The sequence below is a fragment of the Eumetopias jubatus genome, unplaced genomic scaffold (assembly GCF_037043125.1).
Source record: "Eumetopias jubatus isolate StellerSeaLion01/CBP00866 unplaced genomic scaffold, mEumJub1_p1.0 scaffold_11, whole genome shotgun sequence".
Lineage (NCBI taxonomy): Eukaryota > Metazoa > Chordata > Mammalia > Carnivora > Otariidae > Eumetopias > Eumetopias jubatus.
In genome coordinates this window covers 82794410-82813353 of record NW_028274817.1, presented here as the reverse complement: position 1 = coordinate 82813353, position 18944 = coordinate 82794410, and the positions used below count along the sequence as shown (strand labels likewise).

The following is an 18944-nucleotide window of genomic DNA, read 5'->3' as shown; positions in this document are numbered from 1 at the left end:
AAAGCATCCTAAAATATCTATAATTGCGGTTTTGATTTTCTCTTTGAAGGAAAGCTTCATTTATTCCCTCTCCAATGTTCCTGTCTTTATGTAGTTCCAAGTTTCTGCCCTATATTGTTTTCCTCCTGCTCCAAGAAAATCTTTTAACATTTCTTGTAGGATAGATCTGCTGGTGATGAATTCCTTCAGTTTTTGTTTGAGAAACTATTTCTCCTTCACTTTTAAAGGATACTTTGCTAGATATAGAAATGTAGGTCAGTGGGTTTTTTTCTTTAACGTTTTAAATATTTCACTCCACTCTCTTCCTGCTTGCATGGTTTCTGAAGAGAAGCCTTCAGTAGTTCTTATCCATGTTCCATTGTAAGTAAGATACTTTTTTCTTCTAGCTTCTTTCAGGATTTTCTCTTTGTCTTTGGTCTTCTGCAGTTTGAAAATTATGTGCCTCAGTTAAATCTTTTAGTATTTACCTGTTTGATGTTCTTTGAACTTCCTGGATCTGTGATTTGTTGTCTTCATTAATTTTGGAAAATTCTTAGCCATTATTATTTGCAATATTTCTTCTGCTTCATTCTTCTCCCTCTGTGTTCCAGTTATGCATATGTTGCATCTTTTGAAATTATCTCATAGTTCTTAAATATTTTGGTTTTTTAAAATTATTTTTCCTATTTACCTTACAGTTCAGGAAGTATCTCTTAATCCACCTTCCAGCTTTCCTCAGCTGTGTCCAATCTACTAATGAGTCCACCAAAGGCATTCTTCATTTGTTATGATTTTTTTCTAGCATTTCCTTTTGATTTTTTCTTAGAATTTCCATCACTTTGCTTACTTTACCCATATCTAAGATTCTTGCATGTTGTTTGCTTTTTTCATTAGATCCTTTAACGTATTAATTACAGTGTGTTGAATTCCCTGTCTGATAAGTCCAACACTCTTTCATATTTAAGTCTTATGCTTCCTTTGTCTCTTCAGACTTTCTTCTTGCTTTTTGGTGTGCCTTCTATTTTTTTGTTGAAAGCTGGACATGATGAATTAGGTAATAGGAAGTGAGATAGACTGGTCTCTAGTGTGAAGACACAGGTTAACCTTGCCAACAGCGGGCTTTGTTTAAAGTTTCCTTTAGTATTAGGTGTGAGAGGCTCCATATTCTTCTAGCATCCTTGATTTTGTTTCCTCTTTTGACTTTGGGCTTCCTTAAGTCCTCTTCCTTAGAGAGTCTGTCTTGCAGTTCATTCAGTTATAACCCATTGTTAATATACTGGAGCCCTGTTGCTGTGGTGGTATGGTATGAGAGAAAAGGGAGTGTTTTGTAATATTCCAGTTAAATGTTGGAGTTTTAGTGAGCCTGTGACCTTTACAGGTGTTTCTTCTTGTGTAGTCCCCTCCCTGTGCCCCTACCTTAGATGAGATAGGAAAGCTAGAGAGTTTGGAATGAGAAGGATGTCCTTCCTCCATGGCTTTGGAACAAGGCTCTGGTAGTCTTTCCTCCTGGAGAGTATGCCTCTGTTGTGGAGAAGGCTCTGGGCATATTTCATAAGGATATTCACAAGGATTCTTCCCCTCTTCCTGCCAGGGCCACAAGGGTGTCTTTCTTGGATCTGCACTCTGAGAACCTGGTGAGATTCCTGGAAGTAAAGCCCATGAAAGTGTGCCTCCCCCCAAGACTACCACTCCCGGGAGTTTCTCACTTTCATTCTAGTCCACACTCAGCCTCCAGCAACTTGTCAGAATTATCAGTTAAGTGTTCCTGCAAGTTTATAGCTTTAGTGGCTTCTGTTTCAGGTAAGTATATTTCATTTGTGATTCTGGATTTGCCTGTTCCTCAAGATTTCAGGATGGTGGTTTGTTCTGAAACCTCATTTCTCTGTCGGGTCCAAGAAAAGTCATTGATTTTTAGTTTGTTTAGCCTTCTGTTGTTTTTAGCACTTCTTTTCAAGGTGTACCTCCAGCTTCACATTGATTGTGTTGAGAAGAAAAGCAGACAAGAAGCAAAGACTTGGTAGAAATTGTGGATTTCTGGAGAAACCTAAGCCCTGTATTACAGGGATGGGAAGAAACCCCAGGTTGGTTTGTGAGATCCTCTAACAATGTGGCCTTGTGCCTCACTTCCTGGGTAAGGCCAGGAGAGATGAAGACTACAAAAATAGAAATGGTTGTGTGGTGTCTAGAGGGATTTTGAGCTTTAGGACTCCTCACATAGTTTCTCTCAGCTCAGGGTATCATGGGAGTATAACAATATATTAGGCAAAGACAGCCTCACAGAGATGAACAGGCCCCATCATATGATAGGAGCTGCAGAATATTTCCCATGTATATGAGTGGTATATGACACCCTCAGAGAGAGTCAGACCCCAAGAGGGGTTTGTAGTAAAGAAAGAGGCTCAAGTCAACAGCTACCTGCTTGGACAGACATTGGTGAGCCAGATACCACATGAGTGTCAGTGTGGATATGGGATACTCAACAGAACCCATTCTGATGTTTTGACACTAAGGTCTCATAACTTAGACACAACCCCAAAGAAGGGGGTAAGGAGAACTCCATACTGCTGGAGATTGAGTTTCAACCACTCAATCGATTGGGAAGTTGACATAGAATTTATAAAATGATGTGCAGAGAAAAAGAAAACTTATATATCCTGCATACCTGAATTTGTCAGATAATATCCATACCTGATGAACAACCACCGGCAGCATAAAGTATGTGATAAATGATGAGTATTGCAGACAACTTTTATCTATTCAAAATGTGGGGCACATGGTTCTTACTAGTTGAAAACCACAATGGTCTTACCTCAAGGCAGGAGTGACATCATGTGAGAAATCACCTCCGGCACTTTGCTTGGGTATCAAATACAAAGGAAACTGGGTATTTGAGGAGAAAAAAAAAAGAAGAGCTTCTTACATTCAACATTCTTCTGTCTGCAGAATGAAATCTGCCATTTGTGAGGTGTGATTCCACATCATTTCTTCTTCTTGTCCCTGTCCCTCTTACTTCAAAACACTTCTCTTTTCTCCCTTATTATTTTCTCTGCTGCTTTCTTCATCATTTCTTCCTTCTCCTTTTTTATTTTCCTTTCATCTACTTATTAATCTCTCTGACTCCTCCCATCCCCCGTCATACTCTTCTATACTACATCTCTTCTTCCTTGTGTGTTGTTTCCTTACTCTCTTTCTTACTGCTTTTTCTGTTTCGACTTAGTATATATTCTTTCTCCACTCTTATTTCTCCTTATCTTAATTATTCCATTTACTTGCAACTATTTTCATTCATCCTTTCTCTGATCCCTGTTTTCTTCTTTCTTCTTCCTTCTTCCATCTATTCCTCTTCCCCCCTTTTCAGTTTTTCTTTCTCCATTTCTCCCTCTTCATGCTCCCTTCTAACAATAAGATGATAAAATAGAATGCAATTAAGGTGTACTTATGGTACACTCAGCAGGAATAGGTGATGGATTAGATCTGTGAATAAGGCAGAGGAAATATTATGAATAAATAAAATAGGAAGGGAAACTACTAAATATGATTTTTAAAACTACTTGTAAGAAAGCAACAAACATTCTAAATGTTGAAATGGTAAAATCATTTCAGGAAAAAGAAAAGGATGTTACTTACTGGGATTATTACCCAAAATTGTTCTTGATGTTTAGCAAATCATCTAAAACAACAAAATAATTGCTGTATATATTGTAAAAAAGAGATCAAATTATTTTCTTAACAGTATGACTGTACATTAGAAATTCCAATCATTGTACATTTTTTAAAAGCATCAGAATTGAGGAGTTTTGCTTCCAGCAGGAAGGAGTAAATGGTGTAGATATACTTTACCCTATTGATCCCTGGGCATTGTATATAAACCAAACATGAGAAGACCTTAAAAGTTAGAGATAAGATGGCACACCTTCTAGGGAATTTTAGACAGTAACTGCCCTACTCTAGCTAAATGCCAGAGGGGAGACTGCGTCCCTACGCCTACCAGCAAAAGCCAACTAGAGACCCTATACTTCCATGCTTGCCAGGCTGTAATGAGGTCTTTAATCTCCGGACAGAGTGTCAGGGAAGGGCAAATGGGGAGTGGGAATAGCCCAGTCCCATAATGTCAGAAACCACGTGGGGAGCCTGGATCTCCATCCCTAAAGATGATAATGAAATGCACCTCCCCCTAACCAATGAAGTCATGTCAAAAGAAGGCATAGTGGACAGATGGGATTTTTATCACCACCGAGCACTAAAAATGATACACATTTACCATGTAATTAGGTACCCAGGTCCCTCCCACTCAGGCTGATAACCAGAAAACCTTAATATGGAGCTGGAACTCTCACTTAGCCCTCAATAAAAAGGACCCCCTCTCTCTCAGGTGTCAGTGGAGGCTGAGTGGGAATGTGGACTCACCCACATGTGATAAAACAAGATTTAAGTAAGATTCAGATCCTCATAATATACTATGCAAAATATCTAGGATTCAATTGAAAATGACTAGTTATATCAAGAACTATGATAATTACAACTTGGATGAGAAAAGACAGTCAACAGACACCAACACCAAGATGACACAGATATTAGAATCATCTAACAAGGATTTTTAAATAGACGTCATAAACATGTTTCAGGAACACTTGTGAGCATTCTTAGAACAAATGGAAAGGGGCTCCTGGGTGGCTTAGATGGTTAAGCATCTGCCTTCCGCTCAGGTCATGATCCCAGGGTCCTGGGATCGAGCCCTGCATTGGGCTCCCTGCTTGGCGGGAAGCCTGCTTCTCCCTCTCCCTCTACTCTTCCCCGTGCTTGTGCTCTCTCGCTCTCTGTCAAATAAATAAATAAAATCTTAAAAAAAAAAAAGAACAAATGGAAAAATAGAAAGTCTCAACAAAGAAACAGAAAATCTTCCAAAGAGGGGTACCTGGGTGGCTCAGTCAATTAAGCGTCTGCCTTCGGCTCAGGTCATGATCCCAGGATTCTGGGATTGAGTCCCGCATTGGGCTCCCTGCTCAGCAGGGAGACTGCTTGTCCCTCTCTGCCCTGCTCGTGCTCTCTTTCTGAGTCTCTCTCAAATAAATAAAATCTTTTTTTAAAAAAAGAAAATCTCCCAAAGAAATGGAAGATATAAAGAAGAATCAAAAAGAAATTTAAGAACTGAAAAAATCTGATAAATCAACTTTAAAAAAACCTCAATAGATGACTTCAACAGGAAAATAATATGACAGAAGAATAAATCAGTGAACTCTAAGATGGAATAATAGAAATTATCCAATCAGACCAACAGAGAAAAAAAATAGAGTGAAAAACAAAAACGGAGCCTCAGGCCCTTGTTGGACTATTATGAAAGATTTAACATAGGTGTTGTCATAGTCAAAGAACAAGAGAGAAAGAAGGGCTAGAAAAGTAGCTGAAAATTCCCCAAATTTGGAAAAAAAGCAAAATCCCATAGAGTCAGGAAGCTGAGTAAACTCCAGAAAGGATACAGCTGAATAAATTCATACCAAGGTGCATCATTTTCAAACTTGTGAAAGCTAAAGACAGAAGTTAAAAATCTTGAAAGCCACCAGAGAGAGAAATGGTACTTTACCTGTAGGAGAACACCAGATCGATGACAGCAGATACCTCATTTGAAACCATGGAGGCCACAGTATTTTTCAAGTGCTCTGAGAATGAAACTGTCAACCCAGAATTATATACCAAATAAAAATATCCTTTAGTAATATGTAGAGGAAATTGAGACATTTTCAAAAGAAGGAAAACGGGGGCACCTGGGTGGCTCAGTCGTTAAGCATCTCCCTTCAGCTTAGGTCATGATCCCAGGGTCCTGGGTTTGAGCTCTGCATTGGGCTCCCTGCTCAGCGGGGAGCCTGCTTTTCCCTTTCCCACTCCCCTTGCTTGTGTTCCTTCTCTCACTGTCTCTCTCTCTGTCAGGTAAATAAATACAATCTTTAAAAAATAAAATATGTGTGTGTGTATACACACATATATATATAATATGATACCTGTAACAGTCACTATAGAAGTCTGTTTAAAGTTATATGCTCAAAAACATAGATAAAATAGACTTTGTCTTGGTCCATTTGGGCTGTTATAATGAAATACCACGGACTAGGTAGCTTACAAACAACAGAAATTTATTTATCACAGTTCTGGAGGCTGAGAAGCCTAAGATCAGGGCACCAGCATGGTTACATTTGGTGAGGGCTCTATTCATAGCCCTCTTTTCATGGCCTCTTGCTGTGTCCTCACATGGTGGAAGGGATTAAAAATATCTCTGGAGCCTCTGAGGCACCAATCCCTTTCATGAGAACTCTACCCTCACAGCCTAACCCAAGGCCCACCTCCTAACACTATCATCTGTGGGGAGGTTAGAATTTCAACATATGAATTTTAGAGGGATACAAACAGAATAGCAGAATTCTACAAAAAAATTCAGTTCATCGGAAGGCGAGAAGTAAGAAATGAAAAAGAGAAAAAGAAACCAATTAGAAAATGGGCAAAAGACATGAAGAAATATTTAGTACATGTTAAAAATGTTCACCATCATTAGACATTAGGGAAATGCAGATTAGAACCACAATGAGTTATTAGTTCACATTTATGAGAGTGGCTAAAAATATACAACAGGTTGCTGGCAAGGATTTGGAGAAAATGGATCACTCACACATTGCTGGTGGGAGTGTAAAATGATACAACCACTCTGGGAAAGTTTGTCAGTTTCTTATACAACTAACATGTTCTTATTATACTACCCAGCAATTGCAGTCCTGAGCATTTATCCCAGAGAAATGAGAATTTATGTTCACAGAAAAAAAAATTGTACACAAATTTATAGCAGTTTTATTCCATAATAGCCCCAAACTGGAAACTACCCAGATGTCCTTCAGTGGGTGAATTGTTAAACCAGCTGTGGCACATTTATATCATGGAATAGTACTCAGCAATAAAAAGGAACAAACCATTAATACATAACAATTTGGGTGTATCTCAAAGGTATTATGCTGAGTGGAAAAAAAGTCACTTACACTGTGACCTATTGTATGATTCCAATTTTATAACCTTTTGAAATGTTGAAATTATAAAGTTGGAGAACATATTAGTGGCTGCTAAGGGTTGGGGATAGTGGAGGGAAGGATGATGAATGTGAGTGTAAAGGGGTAGTATAGGGAAATCTGAGGGGATGGTATAATTCTGTATATTGGTTGCTGTGGTGATTACTATAGAAACCTCCACATGTGATAGAATTATACGCATATATCATACCAATGTCAATTTCTTGGTTTTGATATTGTATTGATAATAACTGCCCATTGGGGGAAGTGGCTGAAGGGGTACATAGGACCTCTCTGTACTATCTTTGCAGTTTCCTGTGTATCTATAATTATTTCAAAAAGTTAAAAAAATTTAAAAATAGAATTAATAATAATTTATTTGTTCAAAAATCATGCCATAAGTATTAGCTGGTTGGCTACCATTACTGCCACCACTGAACACTGGATACTAGATGATGCCCTTAGCCCTGCTACCAGTGGTGCTCCTAGAAACTGGATTGTAGTACAAGAATTGACTCCACAGGTGTGTGCGGTCTATAAACCTGTGATTTCCAAAAAATGTCTGTACATTCCAAAGATAGGTCTGGCTCTTAACAAGCTCCTACGGGATAATCTCCAAGCCCTTGGAATATCCTGCCTGATTAGAGTGTCTTTGTTCACTTGGAACTTTGGGCCATACTAGATAGTTTATGTTAACAGTATGATTTATAGTAGGCCTTGGCCCTTTTGGTATTATATATTACATATATAGTGGGCCTGTGGCCTTGTGGCACCTGTGCACAGGCTAGAGGCTGAGTTACTAAGGTCAGCCACACAAGTGTCTGATGCCTACCTGACTGACCCCCAGTAAAATCCCAGCTCAGGCAAATTTCCCAGATTGCCACATATCTTGCTGGGAGATTTAAGCACTGGTCCTACAACTCCCCTGAGAGAAGACAACCAGAAGTGTATGCCGGGTTTCTCCTGGAGGCTTTCCTGTGCACCTTTTAGTTTGGTTGATTTAAAATCAGTATGCTTTTACTGTAATAAACAGTAGCCATGAGTGTAACACCTTTTCTGAGTTCAGTGAGTCCCTCTAGTGAATCATTGAACCTCAGGGTAGTTTTCAGGACCCTGCCACACTGGTAAATCCTAGATCACATTCTCTTGGCTGCTAAGGGAATGTGAAAAAGTGAGTATCTGGCCTTTATAAAGGCTTTTGCAGTTTGAACTCTTACATAATATAGAGTATATACACAGTATTCCCTTACTAAAATGTGAAAAAAAATAATTGAAATATATCTAGTACTAAGGGTTTTCAATAAGCATCTGTAGGACTGTATAAAGAAGTCCTAAAAATAAGACAAAGAGACAACATAAGATAAAAGACTTGCCCAATTATTTTACAAAAGAAATAAAATAGGTCCATCAATATAAGAATGTGTGTTTGACTGCGTACATCAGAAATGTAAATTAAAACCACAGGAGATACCAACAAAATACACATCACATTGGCAAAAGGTTGGAAAAGTTTTTATATTACCAAGCACTGTAGAGTATGTCTGTCTTATTCCTGGGCATCTGGTGTGACAGGAACGAAAAACATTAAGTATAAAATACAAGGATATATGTATAAGTATTTTATTGCAGTGTTGTTTGTATGTATGTGCTCCCCAACACCTTGAAACTAGAATGACCATCAGTGGGGAAATAATTGACTACATTGCAGTACATCCCTATCATGGAATATTATACAGCAATGTAAAAGAATGAGTCAGAGGTAGATTAGTGTTAACTAAAATAAATCCGATGCATTAAAATGTATATGATCTTAATTTTTGTAAGATAGTAAAAAATAAGATGACTTTTTAAACATGGAAAGATATAAAAATGGTTGTTAAAATGCATGTTTGGCAGATGAGGGTTGAGGTGAAAGGAGTGGGAGGCAGTAAGCAAAAGAATGCAATTTAAAATATGGCATATATATATAATCCCATTTATGTAAGCATATATATGCACAAAGTGTTACATGAAAAGGTAGCATCCAAATCTTATTGGCAGTTATCTCAGGGTAATGTGGTGCCATTTGGAGTGATGTTTACTTAATTTCTAAAATATTTAATGTTTAAATTTTTATTTTCATTTTTAAAAGATTTTATTTATTTATTTAGAGTGTGTGTGAGTGGGGCAAGTGGCAGAGGGAGAGGAAGAGAATCTCAAACAGATTCCACGCTGAGCGTAGAGCCCAACACGGGGCTCAATCTCACAACCCTGAGATCATGACCTGAGCTGAAATAAGAGTCAGATGTACAACCGACTGAGCCTCCCGCCCCAGTGTTTAAATTTTTCATGACAAATATTCACTGTTTGTATAAGGAAAAGTAAATGAACTCATCACAGGAAGGAAAAAAGAAAGAATACCTCTCAGATTTCTTGCTTGAGCAACAGGGTGGATGGTGTGATTCGTTCATTGAGCATATAAAATACGCCAGGTACCATTGTAGGTAGAGGGTATACAGCAATGAATAAAACAAAAATCCATCTCCCTAAAAGACTTTTTATTCTAAGGGGGAGAGAGTGGCATGACTAAAGGAGGAACACAGTGTTGGTGAGGAAAAGGATATATACAAAGGAATCAGTGTTTGTGACTTGTTAAATTTGGAGATATTGAGGAATATCCAGTTGCAGAAGTGAGGCAGGCAGTGGGATTATGGATCTAGAATTCATAGGCCAAACCGAGACTGGAGATACAGATACAGAGGCAGATAGCATATAAAATGGTGTTTCAGACCTCCTTTCCTGAGTCTGATCACGTCCCACTGCAGACACTTTACAGAGGAAGTGCTGAGGAAAAACAGGCAGCTGACAGGGGAGGTTGCTATGCAACAGATGAGGAAAGTCATCCAGCCAGGCAGAATTGATGTTGGCCCTTGGGGACCAAATGCTGCCATCCTTTCTAGCGTTAGCTTTCTTTCATATGCAGACTCCTGGCAGGAGCTGATGCCAGAACAAATGTGAAATGTACCAAGGTCTGCCTTGTATTTTTGGAAAGTATCAGTTCCATTTGAGTCATTTCACATCTGTATATGATTTTCTGTCTGAGTCGCCAGTCATCTGGAAGCATAGCGGCATGTGTGTCCTTGGGTCGGACTCCAGTCAGTGCTATTTGTGCTTCCCGTTTTGTATGTTGAGAATCTGGCTCAGAGAAGTGGAATGACCTGAGCCAGCTCACACAGCTGGGGTAGAATGGCCCAGCAATTCGTCCCAGGAATTGGGGCCCAAGCCCTGGAAGGAACCAGGGTAAACATTTACACTGAATCCAGGCTTGCCATGGTTCAGGGACACAAGTGTCTGATTGTCCTGGCTGCTCAAGCAGGTACCAGGAAGGCCTCAGGGGCAGCGGTGTTTGTGCCACTCACAGGGAGAGAACTGACTGGGAGCAGGGAGTGGACTCCCAGGAACAGTTCCCACACCTGGATGGACCCACACAGAGTGGGTGGGGACTAGGGGTCTCTGTGTTCTCCTAAATGCAGAGCATGAGCTTAAGTCTCAGCACAAACCTCGCTTGTTTGGGACAGGTGTTGACAGGGCAGAAGAGGCGTATGTGTGGGATCTGTCGCTCAAAACTGAAGAGGGGAGGGTGCCTCAGTTCCCAGGCCAGCACTAGTGGAACATGGGTTTGGAGTCAAGACTCGAGGCCCACATTTTGCATTTTCTGTTCACTGGCTCTGTGGCCTTGTCTAGTTCATGCAGCGTGTCTGTGCTTCAGCTTTATGACCTGTAAAATGGGGATGCTGACATCCACCTCCCAGGGCTGCCATGAGAGAAAGACAAGCCCTAGCACAGATTGCGCTGTGATGTTCAAACTGTTCCCTTCCCTCCCCTCCTCACCTGCACACAAAATATGCGCATGGCTGGAGCTGCACAAAGGGCAAGAAAGAAGCTAATGTTTATGAGTCTGGGATCTGTTGAGGGGGATCATACAGATTCTTGTGGCAGGTGCAGACTTTTTCTACCTCCAACAGTGTTTTCTCTCTGGCCATTCCTTTTCCTGGGTCCCAAAGTGGGGGGGGGGTGCTTAGCAGGAGCCTAGCACTTGTTGCAGTTAGAGACCCCACACAGACACCTTAATAGTGACCTAAGTGGTGCTAGGCAGGGGGGTGGAGATGCTTGCCGACCGGACAGGAGGGGCCAGAGGGGGAGAGGGATAGAACAGAGACGCATTGCGGAAAAGGTAGGGGGCCGGTGTGTGGGGCAAGGGGTGGGACCTAAAGGCACAGCGCATCTGTTTGGGGGAGGGGATATTGATGAAGGAGGTGGGACTGTGGTATACTGTCGACCTGGTTGGTGGTGGGATGGTGTGTTGGCAAAGGGGCGGGATTGCCTCCCACTGCACATGCGCACCATGGTGTTCGGGACGAAGCTTTTGTTGGGGAAGCGGGCGGGACTTTTATTTGGTCGGTCAGTTCTTGCGCATGCGCACAACTATCTGAGGCGGTGGGTGGTATATTAGGCGGAGAGGCGGGGTCGTCCTAGCTGCCGCGCTGGCATTTTCTCCTGGACAAGGAGAGGGTGCGGCTGCAGAGAGCCGAGCACTGCAATCCCGATCCTCTGAGTCGTGAAGAAGGGAGGCAACGAGGGGGTTGGGGTTGGGGCCTGAGGCAAGGTGAGAATTAGCCCCCAGACAGGGCATCTGCCCCCTGGTGCGGGCCCCCCATTTTTCATTTCGATCCCTTTACCCCGGAATCTGATCCCCCTTCCACTCCCCGAACCCCCATTCACACCCCTCACCCGATCCTCCCTTACTCAGAACCCCTGTTCGTTCTCCGAACCCCTCCCATCGTTAAAAATCTCCACAGATTTCTCGACCTCAATCTGTACTGTCATACGATTCCTCCCGATTCGAAACCTCCATTCAATTTACCATATGCGAGTCCCAACCCACTCCCCTTGGATTCAGAGCTGTTACTGGCTTTCCGAACCCCGATTTGAAGCTTCTCCCCGTCAGTAGCTTCTCGGGGTAGTATCTCAGGATACAGAGCCTCCATCCTGACACCCATTCACTTTTCCCACTCTGATCGAGCCCGTTCCCCTCACATTCAGCGCCTCATTCGCCCCCACAGTCAAACCCCAGACACCCCCCCAAAAAAATTCGGTCCTTCGTATTTGCCCTCTGTAGTATAACGCCCAGCTCCTCCCCCACACCCCCCAGGCTCTGCTCTTGCCAGAGGGACAGGAGCCATGGCTCAGAAAATGGACTGTGGTGCGGGCCTCCTCGGCTTCCAGGTGAGATCTCCACTCCCCACCCCACCATTTCCCTAGCCGACAGTTCCCTGGGGCCCCTTTGGCCACCCAAAAGCCTGGATCTGATTTTGCCTTCTTCGTGCCTAGACTCCGTCATCTTTCAGATTCCCATGGTTTATGGGGGGGGAGGGGCGTCCCTTTTCAGCCATCAGTCCCTGCTTAGAGAAAGGGGAGACCCTGTTAGTAGTCAGGGCAATCTGCCCAGAGAATGCGGGTTGGGTAAGGAACCATTTTTTTCCACAGTCCTGACGCTTGTAGAGCAGTCTGCCACCCCCTCCCCCAACCTCCCGCCGCCACCCTCCCTCTCTCCTGCATTCCCCACCCCTGCGACCCCCCCTTATTCTCCTCAACTCCTCGAGGCGGCACCCTTGCTCTCGCTCGCCTCGAGTCTGTAGCTCCTGCCGCACACCACACCGCATTGCTCTGCTCTAACCTCCATCAACCCCCACCGCCCCCTTCATTCTACTTCGTCCCCGCTCCTCATTCCGCCCCACCCCTCATTTAGTCCTGCCCGACTCCATCCCTACCACACGTTTTGTTACCATTCTGCCTCCCATCGCCCCTTGCTGGTGGTCTAAATCTGCGCCTCAGCCTTTTTGCACCACCCGCCTGCCTGCGCTTCCCCTGCACTGCTCCCCCTACCCTCCTGCTTCCACTTCGGAGGCCCAGAAATTTAATTTTCTCCCCCTGTATTTGCAGGCTGAGGCCTCCGTAGAAGACAGCACCTTGCTTATGCAGACCCTGATGGAGGCCATCCAGATCTCGGAGGCTCCACCTACCAACCAGGCCACAGCAGCTGGGCCGAATGCTAGTCCCCAGAGTTCACAGCCCCCCACAGCCAGTGAGATGGGTGATATTCAGGTTTTAGCAGCTGCCGCTAGGCCCAAAACAGCTTTTAAGGCTCAGAATGCCACCACAAAAGGCCCAAATGGGGCCTATGATTTCTCTCAGGCTCTTAATGCCAAGGAGATGCCCAGTGCGCCACCTAAGGCGGCCTTTAAGTCCCAGAATGCCACCCCAAAGGGCCCAAATGCTGCCTATGATTTTTCCCAGGCAGCAACCACCAATGACTTAACTGCTAACAAGTCTGAGATGGCCTTTAAGGCCCAGAATGCCACTACTAAGGTGGGCCCAAATGCCACCTACAATTTCTCTCAGTCTCTCAGTGCCACTGAGATGGCCAACACTCAGCCTAAAACAGCCTTTAAGGCTTGGAATGACACCACTAAGACCCCAACAGTTGATACCCAGACCCAGAATATTAACCAAGCCAAGATGGCCACTTCCCAGCCTGAGGTAGAGACCAACCCAGGTATCCCTGAATCTGATGGTGCAGCTGCACAGACATCAGCAGATGGTTCCCAGGCTCAGAATCTGGAGTCCAGGACTATAATTCGGGGCAAGAGGACCCGCAAGGTGAGATCCCTGCTAGCTCCACTTTGCTTTGGGCTCTCTCCTTTCTTTTCTGAGGTTCATTTGTTCTAAACAAAACAAAACATACATATATAATGTCCTGTATTCAGTTAGGTTGTAGGGGATGATAAGGTGAATGTGATCATTTCTGCCCTCTGAATATCCACAGACTAATGGGGAAATGAGACATGGACACATAATATATGTGTGTGTGTGTATATATATACATATATATATATATATATATATATATATATATATATACTCTGCATGTAATTCAGTTTACCTTCTCATAATAGCCACCATGTATTAGGTCTTGAGCTAGGCACATTCACACAGGTTATCTCCTTAAATCTTCAAGATATTACCAGCTAGGGTTCGCAGTCTCAGTTGTACAGAGAAGGAAACTTAAGTCCCAGAGAGGTGAAGTGACCTGAGTGATTTGTCCAGGGTGGTACAAGCAGAGCCAGTGTTGGACATAGGAAGAGGAGAAGCCTCAGGCCCCACCCCTGGGTTGCTCCTGGCCTGATTCAGAGATGAAACTCGTACCTGGAAGACAGTGAAAGACAAGCCCAGGACTCAGGGTGACCATTGGCTAGTGGGTCAGGCTGTCACTACAGGTGAGGGTTTTAGGGGGCCTTCCTGGAATAGATAGGGTGAGGAAACAAACATCTGGTGACCCTGGACCTTCCTTCTCTCTGATGATACAGATTAATAACTTGAATGTGGACGAGAACAGCAGTGGGGAGCAGAGGCGGGCCCCACTGGCTACAGGGACGTGGAGGTCTGCACCGGTTCCAGTTACCACTCAGAACCCACCTGGCGCACCCCCTAATGTGCTCTGGCAGACCCCGTTGGCCTGGCAGAACCCATCAGGCTGGCAGAACCAGCCAGCGAGGCAGACCCCACCAGCACGTCAGAGCCCCCCAGCTAGGCAGACCCCACCAGCCTGGCAAAACCCAGTTGCTTGGCAGAACCCAGTGATCTGGCCGAACCCAGTGATCTGGCAGAATCCAGTTATCTGGCCGAACCCCATTGTCTGGCCTGGTCCGGTTGTCTGGCCGAACCCACTGGCTTGGCAGAATCCACCTGGATGGCAGACCCCACCTGGATGGCAGAACCCACCAGGCTGGCAGGGTCCTCCAGATTGGCAAGGCCCTCCTGACTGGCCTCTACCACCTGACTGGCCTCTACCACCTGATTGGCCACTCCCCACTGACTGGCCACTCCCACCTGACTGGATCCCCACTGATTGGCCAGTTCCACCTGACTGGCAGAACCTGCGACCCTCACCAAACCTGCGCCCCTCTCCCAATTCGCGTGCCTCACAGAACCTGGGTGCCTCACAGCCCAGAGATGTGGCCCTTCTTCAGGAAAGAGTAAGAACTGTTATTCCCAGTTACTTTTCCCTCTCTTCCTCCTGTCATTGTCGTCCTATCTATAATTCAATCAGGTTTCCTGTAAATATCTTAATAACTTTAACGATTTCCTTTTCCCCTCCCAGGCAAATAAGTTGGTCAAGTACCTGATGCTTAAAGATTATACCAAGGTGCCCATCAAGCGCTCAGGTAGGCATCCAGTGCCCTCCCCTAGCACTCTGGCCTTCGCCTCACCCCATGCTCTGTGGACATCCCTTTGCTTATATGTCCCCTCCCCTTCAGTCCCCTCTTTCTGTGGCTGATTCTTCATTTTTCAGCCTTGAGGGCCCTGACTGTGTTCCCTTTAGCAGGACTGGCAAAGGGGTTGTAGCTCTGTGGCTCCTGCTCAGCTCAGGTACTCTGTTCTCTCTCCTACAGAAATGCTGAGGGATATCATCCGTGAATACACTGATGTTTATCCAGAAATCATTGAACGTGCATGCTTTGTCCTGGAGAAGGTGAGAAGACAGCCCTGAGGAACAGGAATAATGAGGGAAGGTTTTGATATCAAAGATTCGTGGGATTCCTACTGGGAGTTTAGAGCTGAAGTCTCACAGGGAGGTGAGCAACTGAGTATGGGTAGCTGGTGCTAGATATTGTAATTTCATAGTCTGTTCTTTTGTCCCTGTAGAAATTTGGGATTCAGCTGAAGGAGATTGACAAAGAAGAACACCTGTATATTCTCATCAGTACCCCCGAGTCCCTGGCTGGCATACTGGGAACGTAAGATGGGAAAAGAGGTGGAACATTGCCTTTCTCAGTGGTGCTTTTTTCCCGGGAGTGTTCAAGTAGGTCAGGGTCCAAGATTCAGGACCACATACCAGGTCATGGTCAGAACTTAGGTACCATAACCCCCTTGCTGAGGAATACTGGGGAAGCTAGATGGATAAGCTGCCTGGGGTGTCTCGTACAAATGACTGCTGAAAATATTTTTTTTTGTACTCCTTCAGGACCAAAGACACACCCAAGCTGGGTCTCCTCTTAGTGATCTTGGGCGTCATCTTCATGAATGGCAACCGTGCCAGTGAAGGTGAGTCGCTGGACCTGCAGCTGGGGGTCGGCTACAGCCTGATTTCCATGCTCATTTTCCGTCCCTTGTCTCCCCTTGCCTCCCATTGCAGCTGTCCTCTGGGAGGCACTACGCAAGATGGGACTGCGTCCTGGGTATGATTGGGCTCTCTCATCTCTTGCCTGTTTATATCATCCTTTGGCAACAGAGGATGGTCCCAGGACTGCATCAGCCTGGTGGTCTAGGGGAATTGGTCTGGGGAGGTACAGAGCCCAAGGATGTGACCTGGGTGGATCAGCAAATAGTTCTAAACTCTATGCCTCTTCTCTCATCTCTGACCTCTGTGCTAGAAAGCTCTTTTCTTTGGGCAGTGTCATGGTCTCTGATTATGGATTTCTTTTTTATTCTACCAGGGTGAGACATCCTCTTCTTGGAGATCTGAGGAAACTTCTCACTTATGAGTTTGTAAAGCAAAAGTAAGTGATATCTAAGGGGTTTTGTCTGGTCCTCATGAGTTCTATGTGCTGGTCAACCTCGGACAGTCCTTCCTGTGCTCTTCCTTAAACTATACATATACGTTCACATAGAAAAACACATACGTACTTGGAAGTGTTTATTGAGTATCTCTGCTTGTGGTTGGATTTTTCTTCAGTATAGTTATCTTGCAAGTAAAGCCTGCCCACTATCCCCACAGTAGGCATTTCCAATGCTGAGGTTTACACTGCACAGTAATCATTGCAATGGGCCAACTGTGGCTCAATAACAAGATTACAAGAACGTGGAGCTAGAGCTGTGACACAAGGGGTGAGATTAAGCATTGTCCATTCTGTGACCTTATATAAGCCACCCTGCAGTTCTAGGTGACTGCTTAATGTAGAAGCACTGGTACAGGAATTTGAAGACCTGGCTGTTAGAATATAATTAAGCTAGGTTTATGGGGTGCCTGGGTGGCTCAGTTGGTTAAGCATCTGACTCTTGAGCTCAGCTCAGGTGTTGATCTCAGAGTCGTGTGTTTAAGCCCCGCACTGGGCTTCACATTGGACATGGAGCCTACTTAAAAAAATAAATAAATAAATTTAAAAAAAGAATAGAATTAAGCTAGGTTTAGGAATGAGTTTGGGGTGGTTGCTACCTGAGATTGGGGGTGTCAAATATAGTATGATGCATTGTTGGACTACCATTCTTGTCTGTGTAGAAACAAAGACCTTTCTGCTCTATAAGGTACCTGGATTACAGACGAGTGCCCAACAGCAACCCTCCTGAGTATGAGTTCCTCTGGGGCCTCCGTTCCTACCATGAAACTAGCAAGATGAAAGTGCTGCGATTCATTGCAGAGGTAATAGGGGAACTGCTCCAGACTTGATAGGTCAAGGGATGAGGTATGACTGCCTGGGAAAGGTGCAGAGCAGGAATAAGACCTTAGATATTGCACATGGTAGGTGCTACATTCCTGGTGATACTTATTGTTGCTGTTATGTAAAAAGCACAAAGTAGGGTACTAAATATATAGCAGGTGCTTCATAAATACTAGCTCCTACTATTATGGATTTTGTTTTATTTTCTTTTCTTCCTCTCAGGTTCAGAAAAGAGATCCTCGTGACTGGACTGCGCAGTTCATGGAGGCTGCAGATGAGGCCTTGGATGCTCTGGACGCTGCTGCAGCTGAGGCTGAGGCCCGGGCTGAGGCGAGAACCCGCATGGGGATTGGAGATGAGGCCGTATCTGGGCCCTGGAGCTGGGATGACATTGAATTTGAGCTGCTGACCTGGGATGAGGAAGGAGATTTTGGCGATCCCTGGTCTAGAATCCCCTTTACCTTCTGGGCCAGATACCACCAGAATGCCCGCTCCAGATTTCCTCAGACCTTCGCTGGCCCCATTATTGGTCCTGGTGGTACAGCCAGTGCCAACTTCGCTGCCAACTTTGGTGCCATTGGTTTCTTCTGGGTTGAGTGAGATGTTGGGTAGGTATATCACTTTGGTTTTGGCAGTTAGGGTTATTGGGAGATATAGGGTCTGTGGGAACGTATTTATGTGCATGATCTGGGAGTCCTAGGGACACCCGTGGTGGGGAGATGAGGAAAGTATAGGGAAGCACTTTTTGGTATTTATATTTCTTACTGTTTGAAATATATCATTGATTGTTAATTTTTTTTTCTTATGTCCACAGATATTGCTAATCAGTTGCAATAGTCTTTCCCCCTGAGTGAGGCTGAAGCCTCAGATTCCTTCTAAACACAGCTATTTAGAGAGCCACATCCTGTTGACTGAAAGTGGCATGCAAGATAAATTTATTTGCTGTTCCTTGTCTGTTGCTTTTTTTCCCCCTTGTGTGCTGTCAAGTTTTGGTATCAGAAATAAACGTTGAAACTGCAAAGTGAAGTGGATGTGCTCTCTGCTTTTTCCCATGTTGGGGAGAGATCAACTTGTTTATATGGGAAAGAGAGGGCTTCAGTTCTAGCCTGAGGGGCAGATTAGCTTTCAACTGGTAAAAATATGGGTAGATCCTGTTAATGGATTGGGAAACAAAGGAGGAAGTAATCAACACAAATGTTAATGAGGTCCAAGAACTAGTATGGTTTACTTTATAAATATTACTTAAGTGACTCATATGTCATAGACATGCTGCTAGGTGTCCTGGAGGGACATTAAACGAGATGAAATAATGAGAGAGGATGTAGGTGGTCAGATAGTTGCATTTAAGAAGACAGAGGAGGTAAAACTCCAGCTAATGACCAGGTCCAAGAGAGTGGGTGGTTGAAGGGGAGGGAAAATAACTGTTCCTGGAGATGATGTC

General features: G+C 44.2%; 1 protein-coding gene across 7 annotated transcripts in view; it reads left to right on the top strand.

The window, feature by feature from the left end:
- The window catches only part of MAGED1 (MAGE family member D1), a 65136-nt gene extending 46607 nt beyond the window's left edge, over positions 1–18529 (top strand). For 3 of the 7 annotated variants that reach the window (XM_088028788.1, XM_088028787.1, XM_028095741.2), the window contains exons 2-14: positions 1571–1779; positions 12217–12290; positions 13008–13724; positions 14432–15100; positions 15226–15289; positions 15518–15597; positions 15771–15862; positions 16090–16169; positions 16261–16303; positions 16562–16624; positions 17370–17484; positions 17726–18111; positions 18318–18529. In XM_088028788.1, the coding sequence (XP_087884914.1) occupies positions 1638–1779; positions 12217–12290; positions 13008–13724; positions 14432–15100; positions 15226–15289; positions 15518–15597; positions 15771–15862; positions 16090–16169; positions 16261–16303; positions 16562–16624; positions 17370–17484; positions 17726–18103 (2517 nt within the window). In that variant the 5' untranslated portion in view covers positions 1571–1637 and the 3' untranslated portion in view covers positions 18104–18111; positions 18318–18529. Of the gene's footprint in view, positions 1–1570; positions 2061–12216; positions 12291–13007; positions 13725–14431; positions 15101–15225; positions 15290–15517; positions 15598–15770; positions 15863–16089; positions 16170–16260; positions 16304–16561; positions 16625–17369; positions 17485–17725; positions 18112–18317 lie in introns of those variants that run through there. The other 4 variants (XM_088028789.1, XM_028095742.2, XM_088028791.1 and 1 more) reach the window with 3 other exon arrangements.
- Positions 18530–18944: the final 415 nt, after the last annotated feature.